We start from the raw sequence: 27,637 nt of genomic DNA on the forward strand, positions 1-27,637 counted from the left end.
TCTCTCTCTCCCACTCTCACTATCTGTCCCTCCCTACCTCCCCATCTCTCCTTACCTACCTCTCTGTCCCACCCTCCCCATCTCTCCCTCCCCCTTCCCCATCTCTCCCTACCTACCTCTCTGTCCCACCCTCCCCATCTCTCCCTCCCCCTTCCCCATCTCTCCCTACCTACCTCTTTGTCCCTCCCTCCCTCCCTCCCTCCCCACCTCTTTGTCCCTCCCTCCCTCCCTCCACATCTCTCCCTACCCACCTCTTTGTCCCTCTATCCCCCATCTCTCCCTACCTACCTCTCTGTCCCCCCTCTCCTCTTCCCATATCTCTCTTTCTTTATCCTACCTATCTCTCACTTTATCTCGGTCTTTCCCTTTAACTCTCCATACCTCCTCCTCTCTCCCCCGCTGTCTGACCTCCCTGGTTGTAAAGTGAGGGGAAATTCATTAGATCAGAAAATAAGTGTATCTCTGTCTCTGTGGTATTACCGTATTCCGTCCCCCAAGGCTCCCTGGCTTTATGGATGAGTTCTGTCTGTTCGCCTCGTCTGGGGTCCACACACACACACACACACACACACACACACACACACAGACACCACACACACATTATACACATGATAAGCAGGGTAAAGTTGCCCCTAGACACAGACACTCAGAAGCAGTTATCACCTTGGTTCTGGGGGAAGGACCAGATATTACTGATATCTCCCCAGAGCAACACAGGCATCTTCTTCTCCTCTAGCAATAAAATGCATACTCTTAATACCTCTGTCCTCTATCAGAGACAAACACACAGGCACAAACATGTACACACGCACGCACTCACACACTTACACATTCACACAGTCATGCTTAGCCCCAACTTCGCATCCTCTATAACAAATCAGTAGGCCTTACCAATCCCACCACAGTAGAATAAGACAATTTAAAAATATATATATTATTCAAAACAGTTTTATATAGAGACTCCCACTTTGTCATTGAGGACCAATAGGTTGAGCTGAAAAGTAGAAACGGGGCCATGATGACTTTTTTCTTTAAATTCAGGAAAACGTCTAAACGTTTCTGTGATATATAAATGACCCTTCTGTTACATCAGCCTGGTCACCCGTGATACAAGTCAGTATTCAACGTCCTTCCATGTCTGAGGACGTCGGGAGATGATGTGGAAACCAGCCACTAGGGGCAACAGTGAGTGTTTTTATCTTCAAATAGGTTTCCATTTTGTTAGGGTGTTGTGGATTGTGATCACTGATGGACGTAAGCATCAGTCTTCAAGTTTGAATCCAGCGATAGAAAGTTGTTTTTGATATTTCTGTTTTAAGCCTATCCCAAACCTTAACCCTTACCTTAACCATTCAGAGTTAATGCCTTAACTTAACCATTCAGAGTTAATACCTTAACCATTCAGAGTTAATACCTTAACTTAACCATTCAGAGTTAATACCTTAACCATTCAGAATGAATTCCTTACCTTAACCATTCAGAGTTAATACCTTAACCATTCAGAGTTAATTCCTTACCTTAACCATTCAGAGTTAATTCCTTACCTTAACCATTCAGAGTTAATGCCTTACCTTAACCATTTAGAGTTAATGCCTTACTTTAACCATTCAGAGTTAATGACTTACCTTAAAGAATTTGGAGTTCATGCTTAAACTTAACCTTAAACACTTTGAAATTAGAGGTTTGGAACAAAGAAATTTGAAGTTTGAGAAGATGATGAATGTTTTATTGTGATGTGAGACTGTGAGCGCTGGTGGGTTACATGTTAATTGTCACTGTAACTAGTGTTGATATTAAGCATTTCATCCAAACATCATTCTTTTCCCCTCAATTTTTTTCTTCTCGTTTTTCTGAGCTTTTCCAGAGGACCATGTAGTTTGATTGTACAGTCTGTCTTTGTGCATGCCTGTGTCTGTACATGTTTTTGTGTTTGCAGAGCGCCGACAAGGTGGTCTGAAAACTGGCTCTTCGTTCAGTTCGACTCGTCTGCGGAGCAGTACTGTACTCTACCACATCTCTGGTCACCTCCACAGCAAAGACAACAAGAAGAGGAAGAAGAGCAAGATCAAACTCAACAAGGTAAGACACACCCTTACAACCAACACTACATCTTAACAACCAACACTACACACCCTAAAACACTACACACGATAACAACCAACACTACACACCCTAACAACCAACACTACACACCCTAACAACCAACACTACACACCCTAACAACCAACACTACACACCGTAACAACCAACACAACACACCATAACAACCAACACTACACACCATAACAACCAACACTACACAGCCTAACAACAAACACTACACACCCTAACAACCAACACTACATCTTAACAACCAACACTACACACCCTAACAACCAACACTACATCTTAACAACCAACACTACACACCCTAAAACACTACACACGATAACAACCAACACTACACACCCTAAAAACCAACACTACACACCCTAACAACCAACACTACACACCCTAACAACCAACACTACACACCCTAACAAACAACACAACACACCCTAACAACCAACACTACACACCGTAACAACCAACACAACACACCATAACAACCAACACTACACACCATAACAACAAACACTACACACCCTAACAATCAACACTACACACCATAAACACTACACACCCTAACAACCAACACTACACACCATAAACACTACACACCCTAACAACCAACACTACACACCATAAACACTACACACCCTAACAACCAACACTACACACCATAAACACTACACACCCTAACAATCAACACTACACACCCTAACAATCAACACTACACACCCTAACAACCAACACTACACACCATAATCACTACACACCATAATCACTACACACCATAAACACTACACACCCTAACAATCAACACTACACACCATAAACACTACACACCCTAACAACCAACACTACACACCATAAACACTACACACCCTAACAACCAACACTACACACCATAAACACTACACACCCTAACAACCAACACTACACACCATAAACACTACACACCCTAACAACCAACACTACACACCCTAACAACCAACACTACACACCCTAACAACCAACACTACACACCCTAACAAACAACACAACACACCCTAACAACCAACACTACACAACACACCATAACAACCAACACTACACACCATAACAACCAACACTACACAGCCTAACAACAAACACTACACACCCTAACAATCAACACTACACACCATAAACACTACACACCCTAACAACCAACACTACACACCATAAACACTACACACCCTAACAACCAACACTACACACCCTAACAATCAACACTACACACCATAAACACTACACACCCTAACAACCAACACTACACACCATAAACACTACACACCCTAACAATCAACACTACACACCATAAACACTACACACCCTAACAATCAACACTACACACCATAAACACTACACACCCTAACAATCAACACTACACACCATAATCACTACACACCCTAACAATCAACACTACACACCATAAACACTACACACCCTAACAATCAACACTACACACCATAATCACTACACACCCTAACAATCAACACTACACACCATAAACACTACACACCCTAACAACCAACACTACACACCCTAACAATCAACACTACACACCATAAACACTACACACCCTAACAATCAACACTACACACCATAATCACTACACACCCTAACAATCAACACTACACACCATAAACACTACACACCCTAACAACCAACACTACACACCATAAACACTACACACCCTAACAACCAACACTACACACCATAATCACTACACACCCTAACAACCAACACTACACACCCTAACAATCAACACTACACACCATAAACACTACACACCCTAACAATCAACACTACACACCATAAACACTACACACCCTAACAATCAACACTACACACCATAAATACTACACACCCTAACAATCAACACTACACACCATAAACACTACACACCCTAACAATCAACACTACACACCATAAACACTGCACACCCTAACAATCAACACTACACACCATAAACACTACACACCCTAACAACCAACACTACACACCATAAACACTACACACCCTAACAATCAACACTACACACCATAATCACTACACACCCTAACAATCAACACTACACACCATAAACACTACACACCCTAACAATCAACACTACACACCCTAACAATCAACACTACACACCCTAACAATCAACACTACACACCCTAACAATCAACACTACACACCATAAACACTACACACCCTAACAACCAACACTACACACCATAATCACTACACACCCTAACAATCAACACTACACACCATAAATACTACACACCCTAACAACCAACACTACACACCATAAACACTACACACCCTAACAATCAACACTACACACCATAAACACTACACACCCTAACAACCAACACTACACACCATCAATACTACACACCCTAACAACCAACACTACACACCATAAACACTACACACCCTAACAATCAACACTACACACCATAAATACTACACACCCTAACAACCAACACTACACACCATAAATACTACACACCCTAACAACCAACATTCAGATGGAGCCGGAGAAGAAGGCTGACGTTTAACGTGTCCCTAACCGATTGTGTTTTTTGTTTGTTTCTTTACATTGTTTGTAACTTATTTTGCAACTTATTTTGTACATAATGTTGCTGCTACCATCTCTTAAAACCGAAAACACCAGAACTGGACATCAGAATAGCGATTACTCACCACGAACTAGCAAAATCCTTTTTTGTACTTTAACGAGTCCGACGTGAATGATATACTGCTTTCCCGCAAACAGGCACAGATCCCCTTAATTTGCGTGAAGAGAAGGTAGAGAAAAAGGGGCCGGAGGGCGGGCTGCCTTGTGAGAATTCGTTATACGTTATACGTTGTACCGGCAGGATAGAACAGCGCGGTCTGGTAAGACAAGGGGCGTATGTATTTTTGTAAACAACAGCTAACAGATATCAAAGGAAGTCTCTAGGTTTTGCTTGCATGAGGTATCGTATCTCATGATAAGCTGTAGACCACACTATCTACCTATAGAGTTTTCATCTGTATTTTCGTAGCTGTCTACATACCACCACAGGCTGAAGCTGGCACTAAGACCGCACTCAATGAGCTGTATTCCACAATAAGCAAACAGGAAAATGCTCACCCAGAGGGTGAGGGGACTTTAATGGGGAACTTAAATCTGTCTTAACAAATTTCTATCAGCATGTTAAATGTGCAACTAGAGTGAAAAGAACTCTGGAACAACTTTATTCCACACACAGAGATGCGTACAAAGCTCTCCCTCGCCCTCCATTTGGCAAATCTGACCATAATTCTATCCTCCTGATTCCTGTTACGAACAAAAATTAAAGCAGGAATCACTAGTGACTCGATCAGTAAAGAAGGGGTCAGATGAAGCAGATACTAAGCTACAGGACTGTTTTGCTAGCACAGACTGGAATATGTTCTGGGATTCCTCCGATGGCATTGAGGAGTACACCACATCAGTCATTGGCTTCATCAATAAATGTATCGATGACGTCGTCCCCACAGTAACCATACGTACATACCCCAACCAGAAGCCATGGAGGAGCGGGAAGGAGCGGGAAGCTTAGAAGAAATCCCGCTATCCCCTCTGACAAATCATCAAACAGGAAAAGCGTCAATACAGGATTAATAACAAATCATATTACGCCGGTTATGACGCTCGTCGGATGTGTCAGGGCTTGCAAACCATTACAGACTACAAAGAGAAGCACAGCCGAGAGCTGCCCAGTGACACGAGCCTACCAGATGAGCTAAACTACTTCTATGCTCGCTTCGAGGCAAATAACACTGAAACATGCATGAGAGCACCAGATGTTCCTGAAAACTGTGTGATCACACTCTCTGCAGCTGATGTGAGTAAGACCTTCAAACAGGTCAACGTTCACAAGGCCGCAGGGCCAGATGGATTACCAGGGCGTGTACTGCGAGCATGCGCTGATCAACTGGCATGTTTCTTCACTGACATTTTCAACCTCTCCCTGTCCGAGTCTGTAATACCAACATATTTTAAGCAGACCAACATAGTTCCTGTGCCCAAGAACACTAAGGTAACCTGCCTAAATGACTACCAACCCATAGCGCTCACGTCTGTAGCCATGAAGTGCTTTGAAAGGCTGGTCATGGCTCACATCAACACCATTGATGTGAGAAATCTCTATTGCAATCCACATTGCCCTTTCCCACCTGGACAAAAGGAACACCTATGTGAGAATGCTGTTCATTGACTACAGCTCAGCGTTCACCACCATAGTGCCCTCAAAGCTCATAAATAGCTATGGACCCTGGGACTAAACACCTCCCTCTGCAACTGGATCCTGGACTTCCTGATGGGCCGCCCCCAGATGGTAAGGGTAGGCAGCAACACATCCGTCACTCTGATCTTCAACACGGGGGCCCCTCAGGGGTGCGTGCTCAGTCCCCTCCTGTACTCCCTGTTCACTCATGACTGCACGGCAAAGCACGACTCCAACACCATCATGAGGTTTGCCGATGACACAACAGTGGTACGCCTGATCACCGACAACGACGAGACAGCCTATAGGGAGGAGGTCAGAGACCTGATCGTGTGGTGCCAGGACAACAACCTCCCCCTCAATGTGATCAAGACAAAGGATTGTGGACTACAGGAAAAGAGGACCGAGCACGCCCCCATTCTCATCGACGGGGCTGCAGTGGAGCAGGTTGAGAGCTTCAAGTTCCTTGGTGTCCACATCACACCAACAAACTAACATGGTCCAAGCACACCAAGACAATCGTGAAGAGGGCTCGACAAAACCTATTCGCCCTCAGATTTGGCATGGGTCCTGAGGTCCTCAAAAGGTTCTACAGCTGCACCATCGAGAGCATGGTGCAACCTGACTGGTTACATCACTGCCTCGTATGGCAACTGCTCGGCCTACGACCGCAAGGCACTACAGAGGGTAGTGCATATAACCCAATTCATTACTGGGGCCAAGTTTCCTGCCATCCAGGACCTCTATACCAGGCGGTGTCAGAGGAAGGCCCTAAAATTTGTCAAAGACTCCAGCCACCCTAGTCATAGACTGTTCTCTCTCCAACCACATGGCAAGTGATACCGGAGCGCCAAGTCTAGATCCAAGAGGCTTCTAACAGCTTCTACCCCGAAGCCATGAGACTCTTGAACATCTAGTCTGTAATTTCTACATCAATTTGTTGACTTTTGAATAAATTATATTCCGTATAGCTCTTGATTATTGAAGAATATTAACTTATAAATCCCTCATGTGCTTAGTTCAACTGTGGTACCATGTATCACATTAGAACCCCAAATATAAGCTTGATTTATTCCATTATCTGTAAAATGGACTATGTGTAGCTTCGAAACATGGTTCAAACTGTCATTTTGATCTGATGCATGGTCAGGCCTGGTATCCATAGATCTGTCTATGAATAGTTACATTTCTCCAGCCCCATCCCTTAGATGTTAACCAAAACATTAGCGGGTTGACCACTCTATTTTTGTTTGAACTGCAGATTTCCTTTTTAAAGATCTGTCTTTTAGATATTCTTCCTATCTCCTTTGATTAAGAAACATGTTTTTTATAACAACCCTAACTCGCCAACAAGCATATACTGTACTCAGACAGTTTTCTTTGCATCCCAAATGTATTATGGACTCCCCTTTCTACTTCCATCTCCTTTCATACAATCAAAATGTGTTCTCCTCTACTTTCACCCAATCAGAATATGTTCCCCTCTACTTTCATCCAATCAGAATGTGTTCCCTTCTACTTTCCTCCAATCAGAATGTTTTTCCCCTCTCCTTTCGTCCAATCAGAATGTGTTTGGGGACCCCCCTGCTCTGCCAGAGTACAAGGTGGCGGACGCCAAGAAGTCCAAGTTCATCTTGCTTCACTTCAGCACCTTCAAGGCGGGTTGGGATTGGCTGATCCTGCTGGCCACCTTCTACGTTGCCGTGACAGTGCCCTACAACGTCTGCTTCATCGGAGACGATGACCTCACCAGGAGCACTACAGTCAGCGACATCGCTGTGGAGATACTCTTTATTATAGGTATAAGGGAGGGTCATATGTGTGTATGGGAGGGGGTTACGTGGCATGGGGTTAGGCTTATGGTTGGGTTGGGGTTAGGGTTAGGGTTAGGGCTAAGGTTTTGGTTAGGGACAGTGTTAGGGTCAGTGAAAGGGTTAAGGTTAGGGTTATGGTTAGGGACAGTGTTAGGGTCAGGGAAAGGGTAAAGGTTAGGGACAGTGTGTATAGTTTGTTGTCCAGCAGCTCAGTAACCTCAGTTACACTGATAGTGTATTTGTGTGTACTGTTACGTTCCCGAAGGACAAACTCAAAATGTCACCGCTCACAGAAAAGGGAACTAATAAAAAGTAACTTCGACAACAAAGACAAAATAGAAAGGGGTTCATAATTGGTTGAAAGACACCCATGAAAGTTGGAAAGTAACTGATAAGGGCTTCTTAAAGCCCAATACATTTGCATCAGAGGAAAAACTAAAGGAAATCAACTCACACCGATTTAGGATAGGGAGTAAAACGAATATGTATTTTTGGCTAACTAAAGTGGAAGCACTAACATGAGGTGTAGCTCTCCCAACGTTGCCTCTTCCTGATACACTGTAGGTCTTACAGTGCCTTGCGAAAGTATTCGGCACACTTGAACTTTGCGACCTTTTGCCACATTTCAGGCTTCAAACATAAAGATATAAAACTGTATTTTTTTTGTGAAGAATCAACAACTAGTGGGACACAATCATGAAGTGGAATGACATTTATTGGATATTTCAAACTTTTTTAACAAATCAAAAACTGAAAAATTGGGCGTGCAAAATTATTCAGCCCCTTTACTTTCAGTGCAGCAAACTCTCTCCAGAAGTTCAGTGAGGATCTCTGAATGATCCAATGTTGACCTAAATGACTAATGATGATAAATACAATCCACCTGTGTGTAATCAAGTCTCCGTATAAATGCACCTGCACTGTGATAGTCTCAGAGGTCCGTCAAAAGCGCAGAGAGCATCATGAAGAACAAGGAACACACCAGGCAGGTCCGAGATACTGTTGTGAAGAAGTTTAAAGCCGGATTTGGATACAAAAAGATTTCCCAAGCTTTAAACATCCCAAGGAGCACTGTGCAAGCGATAATATTGAAATGGAAGGAGTATCAAACCACTGCAAATCTACCAAGACCTGGCCGTCCCTCTAAACTTTCAGCTCATACAAGGAGAAGACTGATCAGAGATGCAGCCAAGAGGCCCATGATCACTCTGGATGAACTGCAGAGATCTACAGCTGAGGTGGGAGACTCTGTCCATAGGACAACAATCAGTCGTATATTGCACAAATCTGGCCTTTATGGAAGAGTGGCAAGAAGAAAGCCATTTCTTAAAGATATCCATAAAAAGTGTCGTTTAAAGTTTGCCACAAGCCACCTGGGAGACACACCAAACATGTGGAAGAAGGTGCTCTGGTCAGATGAAACCAAAATTGAACTTTTTGGCAACAATGCAAAACGTTATGTTTGGCGTAAAAGCAACACAGCTGAACACACCATCCCCACTGTCAAACATGGTGGTGGCAGCATCATGGTTTGGGCCTGCTTATCTTCAGCAGGGACAGGGAAGATGGTTAAAATTGATGGGAAGATGGATGGAGCCAAATACAGGACCCTTCTGGAAGAAAACCTGATGGAGTCTGCAAAAGACCTGAGACTGGGACAGAGATTTGTCTTCCAACAAGACAATGATCCAAAACATAAAGCAAAATCTACAATGGAATGGTTCAAAAATAAACATATCCAGGTGTTAGAATGGCCAAGTCAAAGTCCAGACCTGAATCCAATCGAGAATCTGTGGAAAGAACTGAAAACTGCTGTTCACAAATGCTCTCCATCCAACCTCACTGAGCTCGAGCTGTTTTGCAAGGAGGAATGGGAAAAAATGTCAGTCTCTCGATGTGCAAAACTGATAGAGACATACCCCAAGCGACTTACAGCTGTAATCGCAGCAAAAGGTGGCGCTACAAAGTATTAACTTAAGGGGGCTGAATAATTTTGCACGCCCAATTTTTCAGTTTTTGATTTGTTAAAAAAGTTTGAAATATCCAATAAATGTCGTTCCACTTCATGATTGTGTCCCACTTGTTGTTGATTCTTCATAAAAAAATACAGTTTTATATCTTTATGTTTGAAGCCTGAAATGTGGCAAAAGGTCGCAAAGTTCAAGGGGGCCGAATACTTTCGCAAGGCACTGTAAATGCCAGTTGGGCCAGCTCAAGTGAAACATATCCTCACTAACGAGGTGTCTCCAATCAGTTTGTTTAAACTAACGTGCTAACCAACCTCAAAATTGATAGAGAATCCAAAACAGTACTTATTACATTATCTGATTGTAAATCATGGATCTGTAACCTTACACCCACCACTCTCTCCCTCCCTCCCTCACTCCCTCTCCCTCTCTATCTCTCTCTCGCTCTCTCTCCCTCTTTTCCTCCCAGACATTGTGTTCAGTTTCCGTACCACTTACGTGAGTAAGTCTGGGCAAGTGATTTTCAGTGCGAGGTTGATCTGCATCCACTACATGACCACGTGGTTCATCATTGACCTGGTTGCCGCGCTGCCCTTTGACCTCCTCTATGCCTTCAAAGTCAGCGTGGTGAGTTTTCTGATTGGTTGAAATCACTGTGATGCTGGGTGGTGTATTGTCATTAATTTAAAGAGGAATTAAATGTTTTAGAAAGCAGGGGTGAGTTTTTTTTTGCCAAATCACTGAAGAATACATATTAAAACCATTACATTTGCAAGGACTAGATTGGGTTTTAATACAGTACTGTATCTAGCCATTGTATCTGCCAAGCACATTCCATCTCACATTTGTTATGGGATCAATATCTAAAGTAATCCTAGACTTGGCGCTCCGGTACCGCTTTCCATGCGATAGCATAGAGAACAGTCTATGACTGGGGTGGCAGGAGTCTTTGACCATTTTTAGGGCCTTCCTCTGACACAGCCTTGTGTAGAGGTCCTGGACGGCAGGCAGCAGCTTAGCCCCAGTGATGTACTGGGCCGTACACACTACCCTCTGTGGCCAATATACTAGAAGAGTATAATATTAGAAGAGTAAAAATAAATGTTTTGTCATACCCGTGGTATACGGTCTGATATACCACGGCTTTCGGCCAATCAGCATCTAGGGCTCGAACCACCGAGTTATAGCTGTTTTAAAGCAGTGTCTCTTGATTGATTGGTAATATCTAATACAATGGTATTGTATTGTATTTACAGTACCTAGGCTGAGACACAACTGGCATTTGAAAAGAATGGACATTGTATTTACAGTTCCCGAGCTGAGACACAAGTGGCATTTGAAAAGAATGGATAGCATTGATTACTTTATAACACAGAGGAACTGGTGGTTTTCCCGCATGTGTTTCTGTGTATTGATTTCATAAACAGCACAAGGGAAACAGTTCCATCACATTGTGCCATCAGAGCCTTTACTGTTCTAGTATTAATAATACACTATATATACTGTACAAAGGTATGTGGACACCCCTTCAAATTAGTGGATCTGGCTATTTCAGCCACACCCGTTACTGACAGGTGTATGAAATGGAGCACACAGCCATGCATTCTCCATAGACAAACATTGGCAGTAGAATGGCCTTACTGAAGAGCTTAGTGATTTTTGATGTGGCACCGTCATAGGATGCCACCATTCCAACAAGTCAGTTCGTGAAATTTCTGGCCTGATAGAGCTGCCCCAGTCAACTAACTGTAAGTGTTGTTATTGTGACGTGGAAACGTCTAGGAGCAACAACGGCTCAGCCGCGAAGTGACAGGCCACACAAGCTCACAGAATGGGACCCCCGAGTGCTGAAAGGCGTAGCGAATAAAAATTGTCTGTCCTCGGTTGCAACACTCACTACTGAGTTCCAAACTGCATCTGGAAGCAACGTCAGCACAAGAACTGTTAATCGGGAGCTTCATGAAATGGGTTTCCATGGCCGAGCAGCTGCACACAAACCTAATATTACCATGCACAATGCCAAGCATCGTCTGGAGTGGTGTAAAGCTCGCCGCCATTGGACTCTGGAGCAGTGGAAATGCGTTCTCTGGAGTGATGAATCACGCCTCACCATCTGGCAGTCCGACGGACGAATCTGGGTTTGGCGGATGCCAGGAGAACGCTACCTGCCCCAATGCATAGTGCCAAATGTAAAGTTTGGTGGAGGAGGATAATGGTGTGGGCTGTTTTTGATGGTTCGGGCTAGGCTCCGTAGTTGCAGTGAAGGGAAATCTTAACGCTACAGCATGCAATGACATTCTAGACGATTCTGTGCTTCCAACTTTGTGGCAACAGTTTGGGGAAGGTCCTTTCCTGTTTCAGCATGACAATGCCCCCATGCACAAAGCGAGGTCCATACAGAAATGGTTTGTCGAAATCATTGTGGAAGAACTTGACTGGCCTGCACAGAGCCCTGACCTCAACCTCATTGAACACCTTTGGGATGAATTGGAACGCTGACTGTGAGCCAGGCTTAATCGACCAACATCAGTGCCCAACCTCTCTAATGTCCTTGTGGCTGAATGGAAGCAAGTCCCCGCAGCAATGTTCCAACACAGTGGAAAGCTTTCCCAGAAGAGCGGAGGCATTTATAGCTGTAAAGAGGGGACCGACTCCATATTAATGCCCATGATTTTGGAATGAGATGTTCGACGAGCAGGTATCCATGGTTCCGTTGAGAATAGTTGTATGGCAAAACTGCAGATATTTAGCAAATTAGAACAATTTCAGCAATTGAATGATGTTACCCAATTTGAAACGCTGCTCTCTGTGGCTGGAGATCAGGAAGAATCAGTCTCTGGTCAGATAAGTCTCTCCTCTACTTTGGATCCACTAAATTGAATCAAATTGAACTAATATATTGGACACATACACATACACACACACATTAACCCATAATCAATCACTCATCACAGAGAATAACAGGAACAACCTGTGTGATTCTTTATAACATCATATGACAGCAGGAAATCAACAATGGAATCGCGCTGTGACTAATTGAGACTGGGTCAGGATGGTGAGAGAGAGAGAAAAAGAGGGAGAATATACATGAAAACATAATGAAAAGAGTGAACACAAGAGAAAGAGAGATATAGAGGGAGAGAGAAAGAAAGATATAGAGGGAAGGAGAAAGAGAGATATAGAGGGAGAGAGAAAGAGAGATATAGAGGGAGAGAGGTATAGAGGGAGAGAGAAAGAGAGGTATAGAGGGAGAGAGAAAGAGAGGTATAGAGGGAGAGAGAAAGAGAGATATAGAGGTAGAGAGAAAGAGATATATTGAGGGAGAGAGAAAGAGAGATATAGAGGGAGAGAGAAAGAGAGATATAGAGGGAGAGAGAAATAGATATATAGAGGTAGAGAGAAAGAGATATATAGAGGGAGAGAGAAAGGGGGGAGAAAATACATAGACAATGAGAGAGTAAATAATACAAGAGTAAATAATAAAAGAGTGAGAGAGGGAATGGTAAAGGTGAGATGGAGAGAGAGTTCATCAAAGAAAGAAATGGATAGAAATGGTGACAAGACAAAGAGACAGAGATCGAGAGAGAGAGAAGGAGAGAGGGAGAGAAAGGGAGAGAGGGAGAGAGGGAGAATGACAGGGTGCTCAAGTGCTCCGGGCGTAAGCACTGCTTGGTTCCAGACTCTATTAGTGAAAATACCATGGTGTCCCAGAGGACACTGGTTTGAGCATGCAGCCACCGGGGCCGGTGGGGGCGATGCCAGGGGAGCCCAGCCACGCAGGGTAATTGTCGAGTGTCTGGAGTGATGTCCCTGCTAAGGCTGTAGGCCATATTTCACCAGAATGAGACAAGGGGTCCCTGTGCTGACTCTCCCTTTCTCTTTCTCTCCTGCCTTTAACTCTCTCTCATTCTCATTCAGTTTCTCGATGTTCACTCTCTTCCCCTTGACCCTCTGTTGTTTTCGTTTCTGTTTCTCCTTTCTCTTTCGTTTTCCATCTTCTCCTCACAGTACCTCCACTCTCTCTCTTCCTCTCTCACTCTATTTCTCTCTCTCTCTCCATAAGTAGTACAATATTTGTATTCTCAATTTCCATTCTCTGTAACCCAGTACTAAAGCAGGGATAGGAGTCAGGTGCATCTATCCCAGATGCATCTCATGTAGAATGGAGACACAGAGGAAGATCCTATAAGGGTTCCAAAATAATTCTTCAGCTGTCCCCACATGAGAACCCTTTTTGGTTCCAGGTAGAACCCTTTCCTATTCCATGTAGAACCCTCTGTGGAAAGGGTTCTAGATGGAACCAAAAAGGGTTCTTCAAAGGGTTCTCCAATCGAGACAGTCGAAGAACCCTTTTAGTTTCTGGATAGTACCTTTTTTTCTAAGAGTATATTGACTCCGGTTAACCACTTCAAATTCCTAATCTACTGTATACAACAATGACTTCTATCCAACACTATGACGCTCAGAAGGTCAAAGTCCCATTATAATCCTATAATGGTTATGGTGAGAATGGAAGGGATCACTGTCGCTACCTTGCTCTCCAACCAACGTGCATGAATTTAGAAGCAAACTGAAGGAGAGAGGAGATTCAGACACTCTTGGAAGACTACAGAATGAAATTAAAAAAGCTTGTTAAAAGTACAAGACACATAACAATAAAGACTTTTTATTTAATTCCATTGTCTTCCAAGAGTTTCTAGTGGTTATGATGTCGTGTCACTGAGGCCATTGGCAGTTAATCTATTTATTAATACTTGATTGCTGGGATGATTATGACTCTTATGGATTCTGTCTTCAGTAGGCACTAGAGGGATGGTTGATATGTGAATGTCCCAGTTGCACAGTTCGCAGCATGGTTTCTCATGGTCTTAATCTTCTGTGGCTAATACAAAACAAACATTGTGTGGAATCAGTGGGAGGATGGCCTTCTCTGATTGGGTCGTTGAGCTGGGGGTGTGGCTGGAGGGAGAGCGATAATGATTGTTACAGCACTACCTTGGAAACAGTGGTGGGCAAAGCCATAGTTATGAAATGGTAATTGTACACCTGACAAGGAGAAATTTAAGATGAAAGAACAAAATGAGGAATAAGTTGGATATAGAAGGTAGTGAGAGTGTTGGTGGTGAGAGATGTACACATCTATCAGGGCTCAGGCTAAGACCCGGAGGCAGATACTACGAGTCTCAGAGTTTATTTCAGTACAAGTGGCAGGCAATCGGTAGGCAGGGTCAGGACAGCAGGCAGGCAGGGTCAGGACAGCAGGCAGGCAGGGTCAGGACAGCAGGCAGGCAGGTACAGGACAGCAGGCAGGCAGGTACAGGACAGCAGGCAGGCAGGGTCAGGACAGCAGGCAGGCAGGCAGGGTCAGGACAGCAGGCAGGGTCAGGACAGCAGGCAGGCAGGGTCAGGACAGCAGGCAGGCAGGGTCAGGACAGCAGGCAGGCAGGGTCAGGACAGCAGGCACAGGACAGCAGGCAGGCAGGGTCAGGACAGCAGGCAGGCAGGGTCAGGGCAGAAGGCAGGCAGGGTCAGGGCAGAAGGCAGGCAGGGTCAGGGCAGCAGGCAGGCAGGGTCAGGGCAGCAGGCAGGCAGGGTCAGGGCAGCAGGCAGGCAGGGTCAGGGCAGCAGGCAGGGTCAGGGCAGCAGGCAGGGTCAGGGCAGCAGGCAGGGTCAGGGCAGCGTCAGGGCAGCAGGCAGGCAGGCAGGCAGGCAGGCTCAGGAAAGGCACAAAGGCCAAAACTGGGATGACTAGAAAAAGCAACAAAAAGATTGCACACATGGAACACACTGGTAGGACTTGATGGCACAAGACAAACTGGCAACAGACAAACAGAAAACACAGGTATAAATATACATGAGGTAATTGGAGACACCTGGAGGGGGTGGAGACAATCACAAGACAGGTGAAACAGATCAGGGTGTGACAAAATCACCTGCGTTTGGAGTTATGTGACACCATCTCTCTCGCTCTCTCTCTCTCTCTCTCTCTCTCTCTCTCTCTCTCTCTCTCAAATTCAATTCAATTCAATTCAATGGGCATTATTGGCATGGGAAACAAAAGTTTATATTGCCAAATCAAGTGAAATTGATAATGAACAAAAGTGAAATAAACAATATAAAATGTACAGTATACATTACATTCACAGAAGCTCAAAAGGAATAGAGTCATTTGAAATGTCATATTATGTACAGTGGGGCAAAAAAGTATTTAGTCAGCCACCAATTGTGCAAGTTCTCCCACTTAAAAAGATAGGTAGGTAGGTACACTTCAACTATGACAGACAAAATGAGAAAGAAAATCCAGAAAATCACATTGTAGGATTTTTAATGAATTTATTTGCAAATTATGGTGGAAAATAAGTATTTGGTCACCTACAAACAAGCAAGATTTCTGGCTATCACAGACCTGTAACCTCTTCTTTAAGAGGCTCCTCTGTCCTCCACTCATTACCTGTATTAATGGCACCTGTTTGAACTTGTTAGCAGTATAACAGACACCTGTCCACAACCTCAAACAGTCACACTCCAAACTCCACTATGGCCAAGACCAAAGAGCTGTCAAAGGGCACCAGAAACAAAATTGTAGACCTGCACCAGGCTGGGAAGACTGAATCTGCAATAGGTAAGCAACTTGGTTTGAAGAAATCAACTGTGGGAGCAATTATTAGGAAATGGAAGACATACAAGACCACTGATAATCTCCCTCGATCTGGGGCTCCACGCAAGATCTCACCCCGTGGGGTCAAAATGATCACAAGAACGGTGAGCAAAAATCCCAGAACCACACGGGGGGACCTAGTGAATGACCTGCAGAGAGCTGGGACCAAAGTAACAAAGCCTACCATCAGTAACACACTACGCCGCCAGGGACTCAAATCCTGCAGTGCCTGACGTGTCCCCCTGCTTAAGCCAGTACATGTCCAGACCCGTCTGAAGTTTGCTAGAGAGCATTTGGATGATCCAGAAGAAGATTGGGAGAATGTCATATGGTCAGATGAAACCAAAACATAACTTTTTGGTAAAAACTCAACTCGTCGTGTTTGGAGGACAAAGAATGCTGAGTTGCATCCAAAGAACACCATACATACTGTGAAGCATTGGGGTGGAAACATCATGCTTTGGGGCTGTTTTTCTGCAAAGGGACCAGGACGACTGATCCGTGTAAAGGAAAGAATGAATGGGGCCATGTATCGTGAGATTTTGAGTGAAAACCTCCTTCCATCAGCAAGGGCATTGAAGATGAAACGTGGCTGGGTCTTTCAGCATGACAATGATCCCAAACACACCACCCGGGCAATGAAGGAGTGGCTTCGTAAGAAGCATTTCAAGGTCCTGGAGTGGCCTAGCCAGTCTCCAGATCTCAACCCCATAGAAAATCTTTGGAGGGAGTTGAAAGTCCGTGTTGCCCAGCAACAGCCCCAAAACATCACTGCTCTAGAGGAGATCTGCATGTAGGAATGGGCCAAAATACCAGCAACAATGTGTGAAAACCTTGTGAAGACTTACAGAAAACGTTTGACCTCTGTCATTGCCAACAAAGGGTATATAATAATTGAGATAAACTTTTGTTATTGACCAAATACTTATTTTTCACCATAAATACATTTAAAATCCTACAATGTGATTTTCTGGATTTTTTTCTCATTTTGTCTGTCATTGTTGAAGTGTACCTATGATGAAAATTACAGGGCTCTCTCTTCTTTTTAAGTGGGAGAACTTGCACAATTGGTGGCTGACTAAATACTTTTTTTGCCCCACTGTATACTGTTTACTGTAGGTTTTCTACTGCCAAGTTTACACCTTCATTATTAGAGTTCAACATTTTGTCCAAGAAGTTGTCTAATTAGCCTCTAGTGACTCCCCATCCCGCATGAGGGAGCGTAATCATCGACTAACACTAATTAGCATAATGCAACGGACATAAATATTCCTAGAAAATATTCCTATTCATGAAAATCACAAGTGAAATATATTGAGACACAGCTTAGCCTTTTGTTAATCACCCTGTCATCTCAGATTTTCAAAAATATGCTTTACAGCCAAAGCTAGACAAGCATTTGTGTAAGTTTATCGATAGCTTAGCATAGCATTTTGTCCAGCTAGCAGCAGGTAACTTGGTCACGGAAATCAGAAAAGCAATCAAATTAAATTGTTTACCTTTGATGAGCTTCGGATGTTTTCACTCACGAGACTCCCAGTTAGATAGCAAATGCTCCTTTTTTCCCAAAATATTATTTTTGTAGGCGAAATAGCTCCGTTTGGTCTTCACGTTTGGCTGAGAAATCGCCCGGAAATCGGAAAAAAATATTCCAAATTAGCTCCATAATATCGACAGAAACATGGCAAACGTTGTTTATAATCAATCCTCAAGGTGTTTTTCAAATATCTATTCGATAATATATCTATTGGGGCAATTCGTTTTTCAGTAGGACCGATTGGAGTAATGGCTACCTCTGTATTTTACACGAGAATCTCTCTGGGAGTATCAGGTGACCACTTGCGCAAGGGTATTCTTCAACATAAATGCGTAAAACTACGTCACAATGCTGTAGACACCTTCGGGAATACAGAGAAACAGTAATCTGGTTGATAGCCCATTCACTGCTCAATAGGGACGCAATGGAACGCAGCGCTTTCAAAACATGAGGCACTTCCGGATTGGATTTTTCTCAGGCTATACTCACAGACAATATTTTTACAGTTTTGGAAACTTTAGAGTGTTTTCTATCCTAAGCTGTCAATTATATGCATATTCTAGCATCTTGTCCTGACAAAATATCCCGTTTACTACGGGAACGTCCAAAATTGAAAATACTGCCCCGTAGTCACAAAAGGCTAACAAGGGTTGAATTTGTTGTTGCCTAATTGTTTTTTAGTAGGTTTCCACATTACTTTCCATCCATCAATAGCGTTTCTTAATATTATTCAGTTCCTTTGGCTTTGATGTCTCGTGATTGAGTATTGCTCTGTTCCAGTAGACTGTGATTTTACTGTGATCTGACAGGGGTGTCAGTGGGCTGACTGTGAACGCTCTGAGAGAATTTGGCTTGACATCAATGATAAAGTATTCTACAGTACTACTGCAAACAGATGAGCTATAATTGTACGTACCGTAGGTGTACCTACCCACTGAGTCCCCTCGAAGCCTACCATTAACAACATACATACCCAGCGTGCGACAGAACTGCAGGAGTTGTGACATGTTTTTGTTGGTTATGTTGTCGTAGTTGTGTCTAGGGGGGCATATGTGGGAGGGAACCCTGTCACCTTCAGGTAGGTGTTTGTCCCCTTGTTTGCTGAGGGTGTCAAGTTCTTGTCCAGTTTTGCCGTTTACAGTGTATTCTGAAAGTATTCAGACCATTTTACTATTTCCACATTTTGTTATGTTGCAACCTTATTCTAAAATTGCTTAAATAAATTTTTTCCTCATTAATTTTCACACTATACCCCATAATGATAAAGCAAAAACAGGTTTTTAGAATATCTGCAAATTTATGAAAATAAAAAACTGAACTATCACATTTACTTAAGTATTCAGACCCTTTGCTCGGTAATTTGTGGAAGCTTTGTGGAAGCACCTTTGGCATAGGGGTTCTGATCTGAGGGGTTCTAAATGGGGTGTGGGCATGGTTAGTTTGGGGGTTATTGATTGGTCTGTCTGTCTGTCTGTCTGTCTGACTCTCTCTTTTGCTCTCTCTTTGACTCTATCTCGCTCTTTCTCTCTGACTCTCTTTCTATCTGATTCTTTCTCTCTTTCTCACTCTCTCTCACTCTCTCTTTCTATTTTTTTTTTCTCTCTCTCTCTCTCTCTCTCTCTTTTAAATCCACTTCCTCTCTACCCTTCATCTCTATTTTCCCATTGTCCTTCTCCCTTTCTTGAAAGTGCCTCCTTTCTGTTTTGTTACCTTTCTACACAATTACTGGCCCACTTTCTTACTCTTGACCATCTTCCCCCTCCATTTGCGCAAACCTGCGCGCACACACACACGCACAAGCATGCAAATGTACACACACACACACATTCTCCCACTATTTCTCAGTTAGTCCCAGAGAAAAGGCTGTTTGTAAATATGTATGTGTGTGTGTGTGTGTGTGTGTGTGTGTGTGTGTGTGTGTGTGTGTGTGTGTGTGTGTGTGTGTGTGTGTGTGTGTGTGTGTGGTGGCTAAGGTCTAAGGAGCTGTGTTATGATGGACTGCTGTTCGAGATTGCCTGAGGAGCAGTTCCGAAGTCTTTCTGGGAAACTGCTATAATGTGCTTCACATTGTATGGGAGGGAGGGAGGGAGGGAGGGAGGGAGGGAGGGAGGGAGGGAGGGGGAGAGAAAGAGAGAGAGAGAGAGAGAGAGAGAGAGAGAGAGAGGTGAAAGCATATGTAAGTGGATAGAGATTTACACACACACACAAAGACTTTCATCACACACTTACAGCCCACCTGAAGTGAAGTGTATGATTGCTATTTTTTCACTGAAAGATCCTTGTCAGTCAGAAACACTCTTTATTGTTGCCATATGAGCATTTTAACAGGCCTGAAATCAGTTGTTATAGAGAGGGAACGTACGGATTGGACAGCTAGTGGGATTTGAAATGGAACAGGGCTTTGAAGGGACTTTAGAAAGTGCTTACTTTGACCTCAGACATGGTTGTGTATTTTGTATAGCTCAGCACTGGTTTATTGCCATTGGTTTACTGTTTGTGTGGTTCTGAGTTTACAGCATTGTTGCAGTGAGCTATAGCTTTACTATCAGCCTGGGTGGCAAGGGGAGATTGCTGCTCATTTTCATTGCCTTGTTAAAGACGCAGTGTGTACCAAATGGCACCCTATTCACAATATAGTGCACTACTTTTGACCAGGACCCGTTGGGCTCTGGTTAAATGTAGTGCGCTGTATAAGGAATAGGGTACTATTTGGCACGCACACACAGGGCATTCGTGAGTTCCTGTTCACAGGAAATCACTCTCTGCATTCGTTCTCTCTCACAGTGCCTTCAGCACCAAGCACTCAAATGTCAAAGAAATGAAAGAAGTGTGAGAATATGCAGCAGTGTATTTACTCAAAGCATGGAGGAGAACTATATTCCTGCTGAAGATCACAAGACGGATGATGAGGATGATGATGATTTTTTAATGATGCCATTGGTATAATTTTATAGATTTTAATATTGCTGATCTGCTTTGAAAGATAGTGCTGACAACAATGATGATGCAGATTTAATTTGTAATAAAAAATAAATAATATGTTACCTTTATTTAACTAGGCAAGTAAGTTATGAACAAATTCTTATTTACAACGACGGCCAAACCCAGACGACGCTGGGCCAATTGTACGCTGCAGTATGGGACTCCCAATCACTGCCAGATGTAATACAGTCTGGATTCGACCAGGGACTGTAATGACGCCTCTTGCACTGAGATGCAGTGCCTTAGACCGCTGCGCCCCTCGGGAGCAATGATGTGTGACGATGCTGTGAAGATGCTGAAGGAAACAGGTTCAAAAGTATCTATATCCACTGTAAAACGAGTCCTATATCGACATAACCTGAAAGGCCGCTCAGCAAGGACAAAGCCACTGCTCCAAAACCGCCATAAAAAAGCCAGACTACGGTTTGCAACTGCACATGGTTTGGCCATAATGACCATCGTTATGTTTGGAGGAAAAAGGGGGATGCTTGCAAGCTGAAGAACACCATCCCAACCATGAAGAATGGTGGTGCAGCATCATGTTGTGGAGGTGCTTTGCTTCAGGAGGGACTGGTGCACTTCACAAAATAGATGGCATCTTGAGAAGGAAAAAGATGTGAATATATTGAAGCAACATCTCAAGACATCAGCTTGGTCGCAAATGGGTCTTCCAAATGGACAATGACCCTAAGCATACTTCCAAAGTTGTGGCAAAATAGCTTAAGGACAACATAGTCAAGGTATTGGAGTGGCCATCACAAATCCCTGACCTCAATGCCATAGAAAATTTGTGAGCTGTCACGACTTCCCCCGAAGTCGGTCCCTCTCCTTGTTCGGACGACGTTCGGCGATCGACGTCACCGGTCTTCTAGCCATCGCCGATCCACCTTTCATTTTCCATTTGTTTTGTCTTGTCTTCCCACACACCTGGTTTCAATTCCATCAATTACATGTTGTGTATTTAACCCTCTGTTCCCCACATGTCCTTGTCAGGTATTGTTCATTGTAAGTGCTTGTGCACGTTATGTCTGGGTTTTTTGTCCCATTGTATATATTGTTTTTGTTCAAGGTGATTTTTATCATTAAACTGATCCGTTGTAACACAGTCTTTGCTCTCCTGCACCTGTCTTCTCTACCGCCAGTACGCACACCTTACATGAGCAGAACTGAAAAAGTGTGTGCGAGCAAGGAGGCCTAGAAACCTGACTCAGTTCCACCAGCTCTGTCAGGAGGACTGGGCCAAAATTCACCCAACTTATTGTGGGAAGCTTGTGGAGGCAACCCGAAACGTTTGACCCAAGTTAAACAATTTAAAGGCAATGCTATCAAATACTAATTGAGTATATGTACACTTCTGACCCACTGGGAATGTGATGAAAGAACTTAAAGCTAAAATAAATAATTCTATGTACTATTATTCTGACATTTCACATTCTTAAAATAAAGTGGTGATCCTAACTGACCTAAAACAGGGAATTTTTACTAGGATTAAATGTCAGGAAGGAGTTTAAATGTATTTGGCTAAGGTGTATGTAAACTTCCGACTTCAACTGTAGTTGGCCTGAACAGCACCAGCATTCTCATTAACATTGTACTTGCTATGACTGTGATATGTTGTTATTAATCTACCTTGGTTGAATGCACTGACAGCCTTGAGCCTTCTTGGGTATGATGCTACAAGCTTGGCACACCTGTATTTGGGGAGTTTCTACCATTCTTCTCTGCAGATCCTATCAAGCTCTGTCAGGTTATAACAAAAGCTGAAATATATCTCTCAACTATTATTCTGACATTTCACATTCTTAAAATAAAGTGGTGATCATAACTGACCTAAAACAGGGAAATTTTACTAGGATTAAATGTCAGGAATTGTGAAAAACTGAGTTTAAATGTATTTGGCTAAGGTGTATATAAACTTCTGACTTCAACTGTGCTTGGGTTACACTTTACGCAGGCATTTACACAGGCAGGACAATTCTGATATTTTTTCCATTAATTGGTCTTGGGACCAATCAGATCAGCTCTTAAAAAGATCTGATGTGAAAAGATCTGATGTGATTTGTCAAAAGACCAACTGGTGGAAAAAATATCAGAATTGGGCTGCCTGTGTTAAGGCAGCCATATATGCTTTTACACAAAGTACAGGAGGACATTGTCATATCCATAGAACAGGACTCCTTCAATAGATAAGCCATCTCAGGCTCCTAAACTGAGTTAGATGATGGTTTGATGATAACAGGTGATGTCAGATGGTGGTAATGCCAAGTATTGGTGATGCCAGATGATGGTGATGCCAGGTAGTGGTGATGCCAGGTGATGGTGATGCCAGGAAATGGTGATGTCAGATGATGGTGATGCCAGATGGTGGTGATGCCCGGTAGTGGGGATGGCAGGTAATGGTGATGCCAGGTAGTGGTGATGCCAGGTTTTTGGTGATGCCAGATGATGGGGATGCCAGTTATGGGTGATGCCAGATAGAGATGATGCCAGGCCAGGGTGATGCCAGGTGATGGTGATGCCAGGCGATGGTAATGCCAGGTGAATGCCAGATCCTCACTACGACCTCTCTACCATTTCCATAATGCAGTCATGCAGGTCACATTGATCAAGAAGCAGCCGGTTCTGAAATGCATCTTTTAAGTCCAAAAATGTGTCAGTCAGCTGAGGAGGAGGAGGATGATAATGACGATGAAGACTCTTGCCACTTGCTCCCCTCTGTACCTCATCTGCTATCACTGTAATAGAACCCCACCTGTCATTCATTCCCCACCCAGGTATCAGTAGTCCACCTGTTGAAGACAGTGCGTCTGCTCCGGCTGCTGCGTCTGCTCCAGAAGATGGACCGGTACTCCCAGCACAGCACTGTGGTGCTCACCCTGCTCATGTCCATGTTCGCCCTGCTGGCCCACTGGATGGCCTGCATCTGGTACGTCATCGGCAAGAAGGAGATGGAGGCCAACGCCTACTCCTGGGACATCGGTTAGTGGTGGGAGCGGCTGTTTCTGTCTGATCAGGGATTTGGGGCATCACATCAGCGAGCAGCTTGTTCTGACTTGGAGGGGAGGAGGGGGGTATCAGAGATGGGGAAAGTAGAGGTCAGGAAGAGAGGTGGGAGGGTGAGGGGTGAGCATCTGAGGGGTGAACATGTCAGAGAATGGATCAGGGGTATGGTGGGCATCGCATCTGTAAGTGGCTAGTTCTGTCTGGAGGGGTTCAGGGATGGGATCAGTCACCTGGCTAGAGACCATGGACATCAATGAATAAGCCGGACATCGGTGAGCAGCTAGTTCTGTCTTAGAGCTCAGGGGTGGGGCTGACATTTGGTGAGTAGGTGTTTTTGGTTGGTAGTGTCAGCTGGTTTTCGCAGCATATCATGGCTTATGCATAGTTGTTTTTGGCTAGCCTATATTAGCTTTCCAGCAAGCATCTCTCTCTGCAGTTTTAATGGCTGTGTTGATTATTTTATTGATTTGAGTGATTTCTAGTGAGACCTTTGTTACATATGCTAAAACATATTCATGCATGGGGAATTAAATGTGACTGGGGAAAAAACATGTCCTGTTTTTATTTGTTTCTGGGGTTATGATTGACAGAGTAGCATAGTCCCACAGTAATGACTAGTCATCGGCCCAAACTTCCCCTGAACTACTCCAGATCCAACACATAATGAGGCCTCTAGGGCTGATCCTCAGTGAGTATCGATGAGCCAGGTGCTGTTCTCAATTACCTCTACCTGACGTCTCCAAACTGATTCTGGGTCAGTATTGATGGGGCCATGAGAAGCTGATGCTTTTTTCCCCAATTAACTCAGCCTCAGTGTCATAAAATGATCTGAGGTCAGTATATCAGGGCTACCGGATTAATGTGCTCTATCCCAATTACGGTATTTTAACACTGATCCCACGTCAGTGTCAGGAGCTCTGTGAGAGAGGTATATCCAATTACCATTCTTCAGTGTCTGGTGGAGGTCTCAGGGGCCTGATGACTATCTCAACACTCACGTCACAGATAGAACCTGACCTAGGATCAGTTTTGGTTCTCAGGTACTTGCTATGGATTGGATTGCTATGGGATGGATTGGGACCAGAAATTGTCCTGGTTGTTTCTAACACCACATTATTTTCCAAATGATGATCATTCTGTGCAGTCCGTTTCTACCTGCTATTACTCCAGTTTGTATGTTAGGCATCCAGGGCTCTGGATACAGTGGAGACAGCTCAGAGAAGCTATATTGTTGACTCCAATTTTGGGCTCCAATTATGTTATATGTATTTACATAGCTAGTGCAAGGCTCTGGGGAAAAGAAGTAAACCACGTAGGGAATAGGGAGACATTCAGAACAAAGCCTCACAAGAATGATTGGAGAAAGTTTCTACCACATTCCTTACACTTCTTCTACATGATGAGAGGGAGTGTACGAGAGAAGAGTAGAGAATTGGAACAAAGCCTGTCTTTCCCTCCCTCCTCTCTGTCTCCAGGCTGGCTCCATGAGTTGGGGAAGCGTCTAGAGTCTCCCTACGACCCCCTGGGGGAAGTGAACGGGACGGGGCTGAGCGGTCCCTCTCTGAGGAGTGTCTACATCGCTTCTCTCTACTTCACCCTGTCCAGTCTGACCAGCGTGGGCTTCGGCAACGTGTCGGCCAACACCGACGCTGAGAAGATCTTCTCCATCTGCACCATGCTCATCGGAGGTAGGGGAGATACACACAAGTACACATACACACATCACAATTCATGCATGTAAAATGTGACTGCCAGGCAGATAGTTCTGTTTAGTTGATGGTCATCATTTTTGTTATGTCTGGTTTCATCTAGTTGTACTGTGATAAAGACTAAAGTGGCTGATCAGTTGGTTTGGACCAGTTTTATCTGGTTCAAACCAGAGACGTGAACTGGTTTTGGGGCAGAGGGTTTAAATGAGGTCACAGTGGCAAGTGTTCTCCCTCTGGATGTTCATGAGTCTGGATGTGGTAAATGTCCCCGACTGCCTGGGGGCAATCACACGCACGCTCACACACACACACAGGGAGGATAGAGACATAAGGTGTGTGTGTGTGTGTGTGTGTGTGTGTGTGTGTGTGTATGTGTGTGTGTGTGTGTGTGTGTGTGTGTGTGTGTGTGTGTGTGTGTGTGTGTGTGTGTGTGTGTGTGTGTGGATGTATGTGTGGATGTGTGGATGTGTGTGTGTCCCACGCCTCATCTCCCCTGTCTCCCCCCAGTGTTTATGAGATGAAAACAAAGACCTAGCCAGCCCAGATAGAGTCTGGTATAGGTCAGACCTAGTGTGTACAGTATATAGGGGAAATTGAGTTATTAGCCTCGAGTAAATCTTTTTCTTCTCTTCACTCAATCTCATGCCCCACCTCTCAATCTCATGCCCATCCAACTCCCAATTGAACCCTCCAAACAACCCCCAACCCCAATTTTACTCCCACACTCTAACCCCAAACCAATATCATGGCCACCCCATCTTCCAATTTCATGCCCCTGCAAATCCTAATTGAACCCCCCAAAACCCTGCTTCCCTCCCTCCCCCTCTAGCGTTGATGCACGCCCTGGTGTTTGGTAACGTGACGGCCATTATCCAGCGGATGTACTCTCGCTGGTCCCAGTACCACACCCGTACCAAGGACCTGAAGGACTTCATCCGAGTCCACCACCTGCCCCAGGGCCTCAAACAACGCATGCTGGAGTACTTCCAGACCACATGGTCCGTCAACAACGGCATTGACTCCAACGAGGTGATTCAACTAATCAAGGGCTTGATGATAACTTTGATTGTAGACAATTAAGAGACTTGGCTGAAAATGTGGAGAGAGAGAGAGAGAGAGTGACTGAGACTCACTGAGACAGAGAGACAGATACGTAGGTAGACCAAGAAAAAGATAGAGACAGAAGCTGAGTGTGAGACAGTGGCCAATCATGCCTCGAGAGATGTTTGCCTGTGAGACACATAACAGAACAGAGCAAAGCATTCATATAGGATAGGGAGATGAATCACAGATGTATGAATTATAGATAGGCCTGTTGATTAAAGTGGGCCTCTGTGGGCTGATGACTCATTGATCTTTTCTGCTCAGCACTTTTCTGTTATATGCTGAAACAGAGACTGACAAACATTGTGTGTCAGGGATTAGATGTTGGAGAGATTGGAGAGATTGATTACTGTGATAGAAATGTAGCTGGTGCTTTGTGATGGGAACAATAGTGTGAAGCAGAGTTCTCAATATAGGGTCTGGGCCGGTATTCAGGAAGCGTCTCAAAATCTAGGATCAGATCCTCTCTGTCCATTCAACACAATCTGTAAAGATTCCTCCCCACTCTGC

The 27,637-nt window shown here is 44.1% G+C and overlaps 1 protein-coding gene across 1 annotated transcript in view; it reads left to right on the top strand.

Moving 5' to 3' along the window:
- Nucleotides 1-27,637, top strand: part of LOC110489387 (voltage-gated delayed rectifier potassium channel KCNH8-like) — a 131,721-nt gene that overhangs the window by 48,312 nt on the left and 55,772 nt on the right. Inside the window, exons 4-9 of the mRNA XM_090227442.1 lie at nucleotides 1,937-2,079; nucleotides 7,919-8,153; nucleotides 10,604-10,761; nucleotides 24,086-24,290; nucleotides 25,790-26,002; nucleotides 26,853-27,052. Coding sequence (XP_090083568.1) covers nucleotides 1,937-2,079; nucleotides 7,919-8,153; nucleotides 10,604-10,761; nucleotides 24,086-24,290; nucleotides 25,790-26,002; nucleotides 26,853-27,052 — 1,154 coding nt within the window. The remainder of the gene's footprint in view (nucleotides 1-1,936; nucleotides 2,080-7,918; nucleotides 8,154-10,603; nucleotides 10,762-24,085; nucleotides 24,291-25,789; nucleotides 26,003-26,852; nucleotides 27,053-27,637) is intronic.

Source organism: Oncorhynchus mykiss, chromosome 30 (genome assembly GCF_057628025.1).
Source record: "Oncorhynchus mykiss isolate SJ-2025 chromosome 30, ASM5762802v1, whole genome shotgun sequence".
Taxonomy (NCBI): Eukaryota; Metazoa; Chordata; class Actinopteri; order Salmoniformes; family Salmonidae; genus Oncorhynchus; species Oncorhynchus mykiss.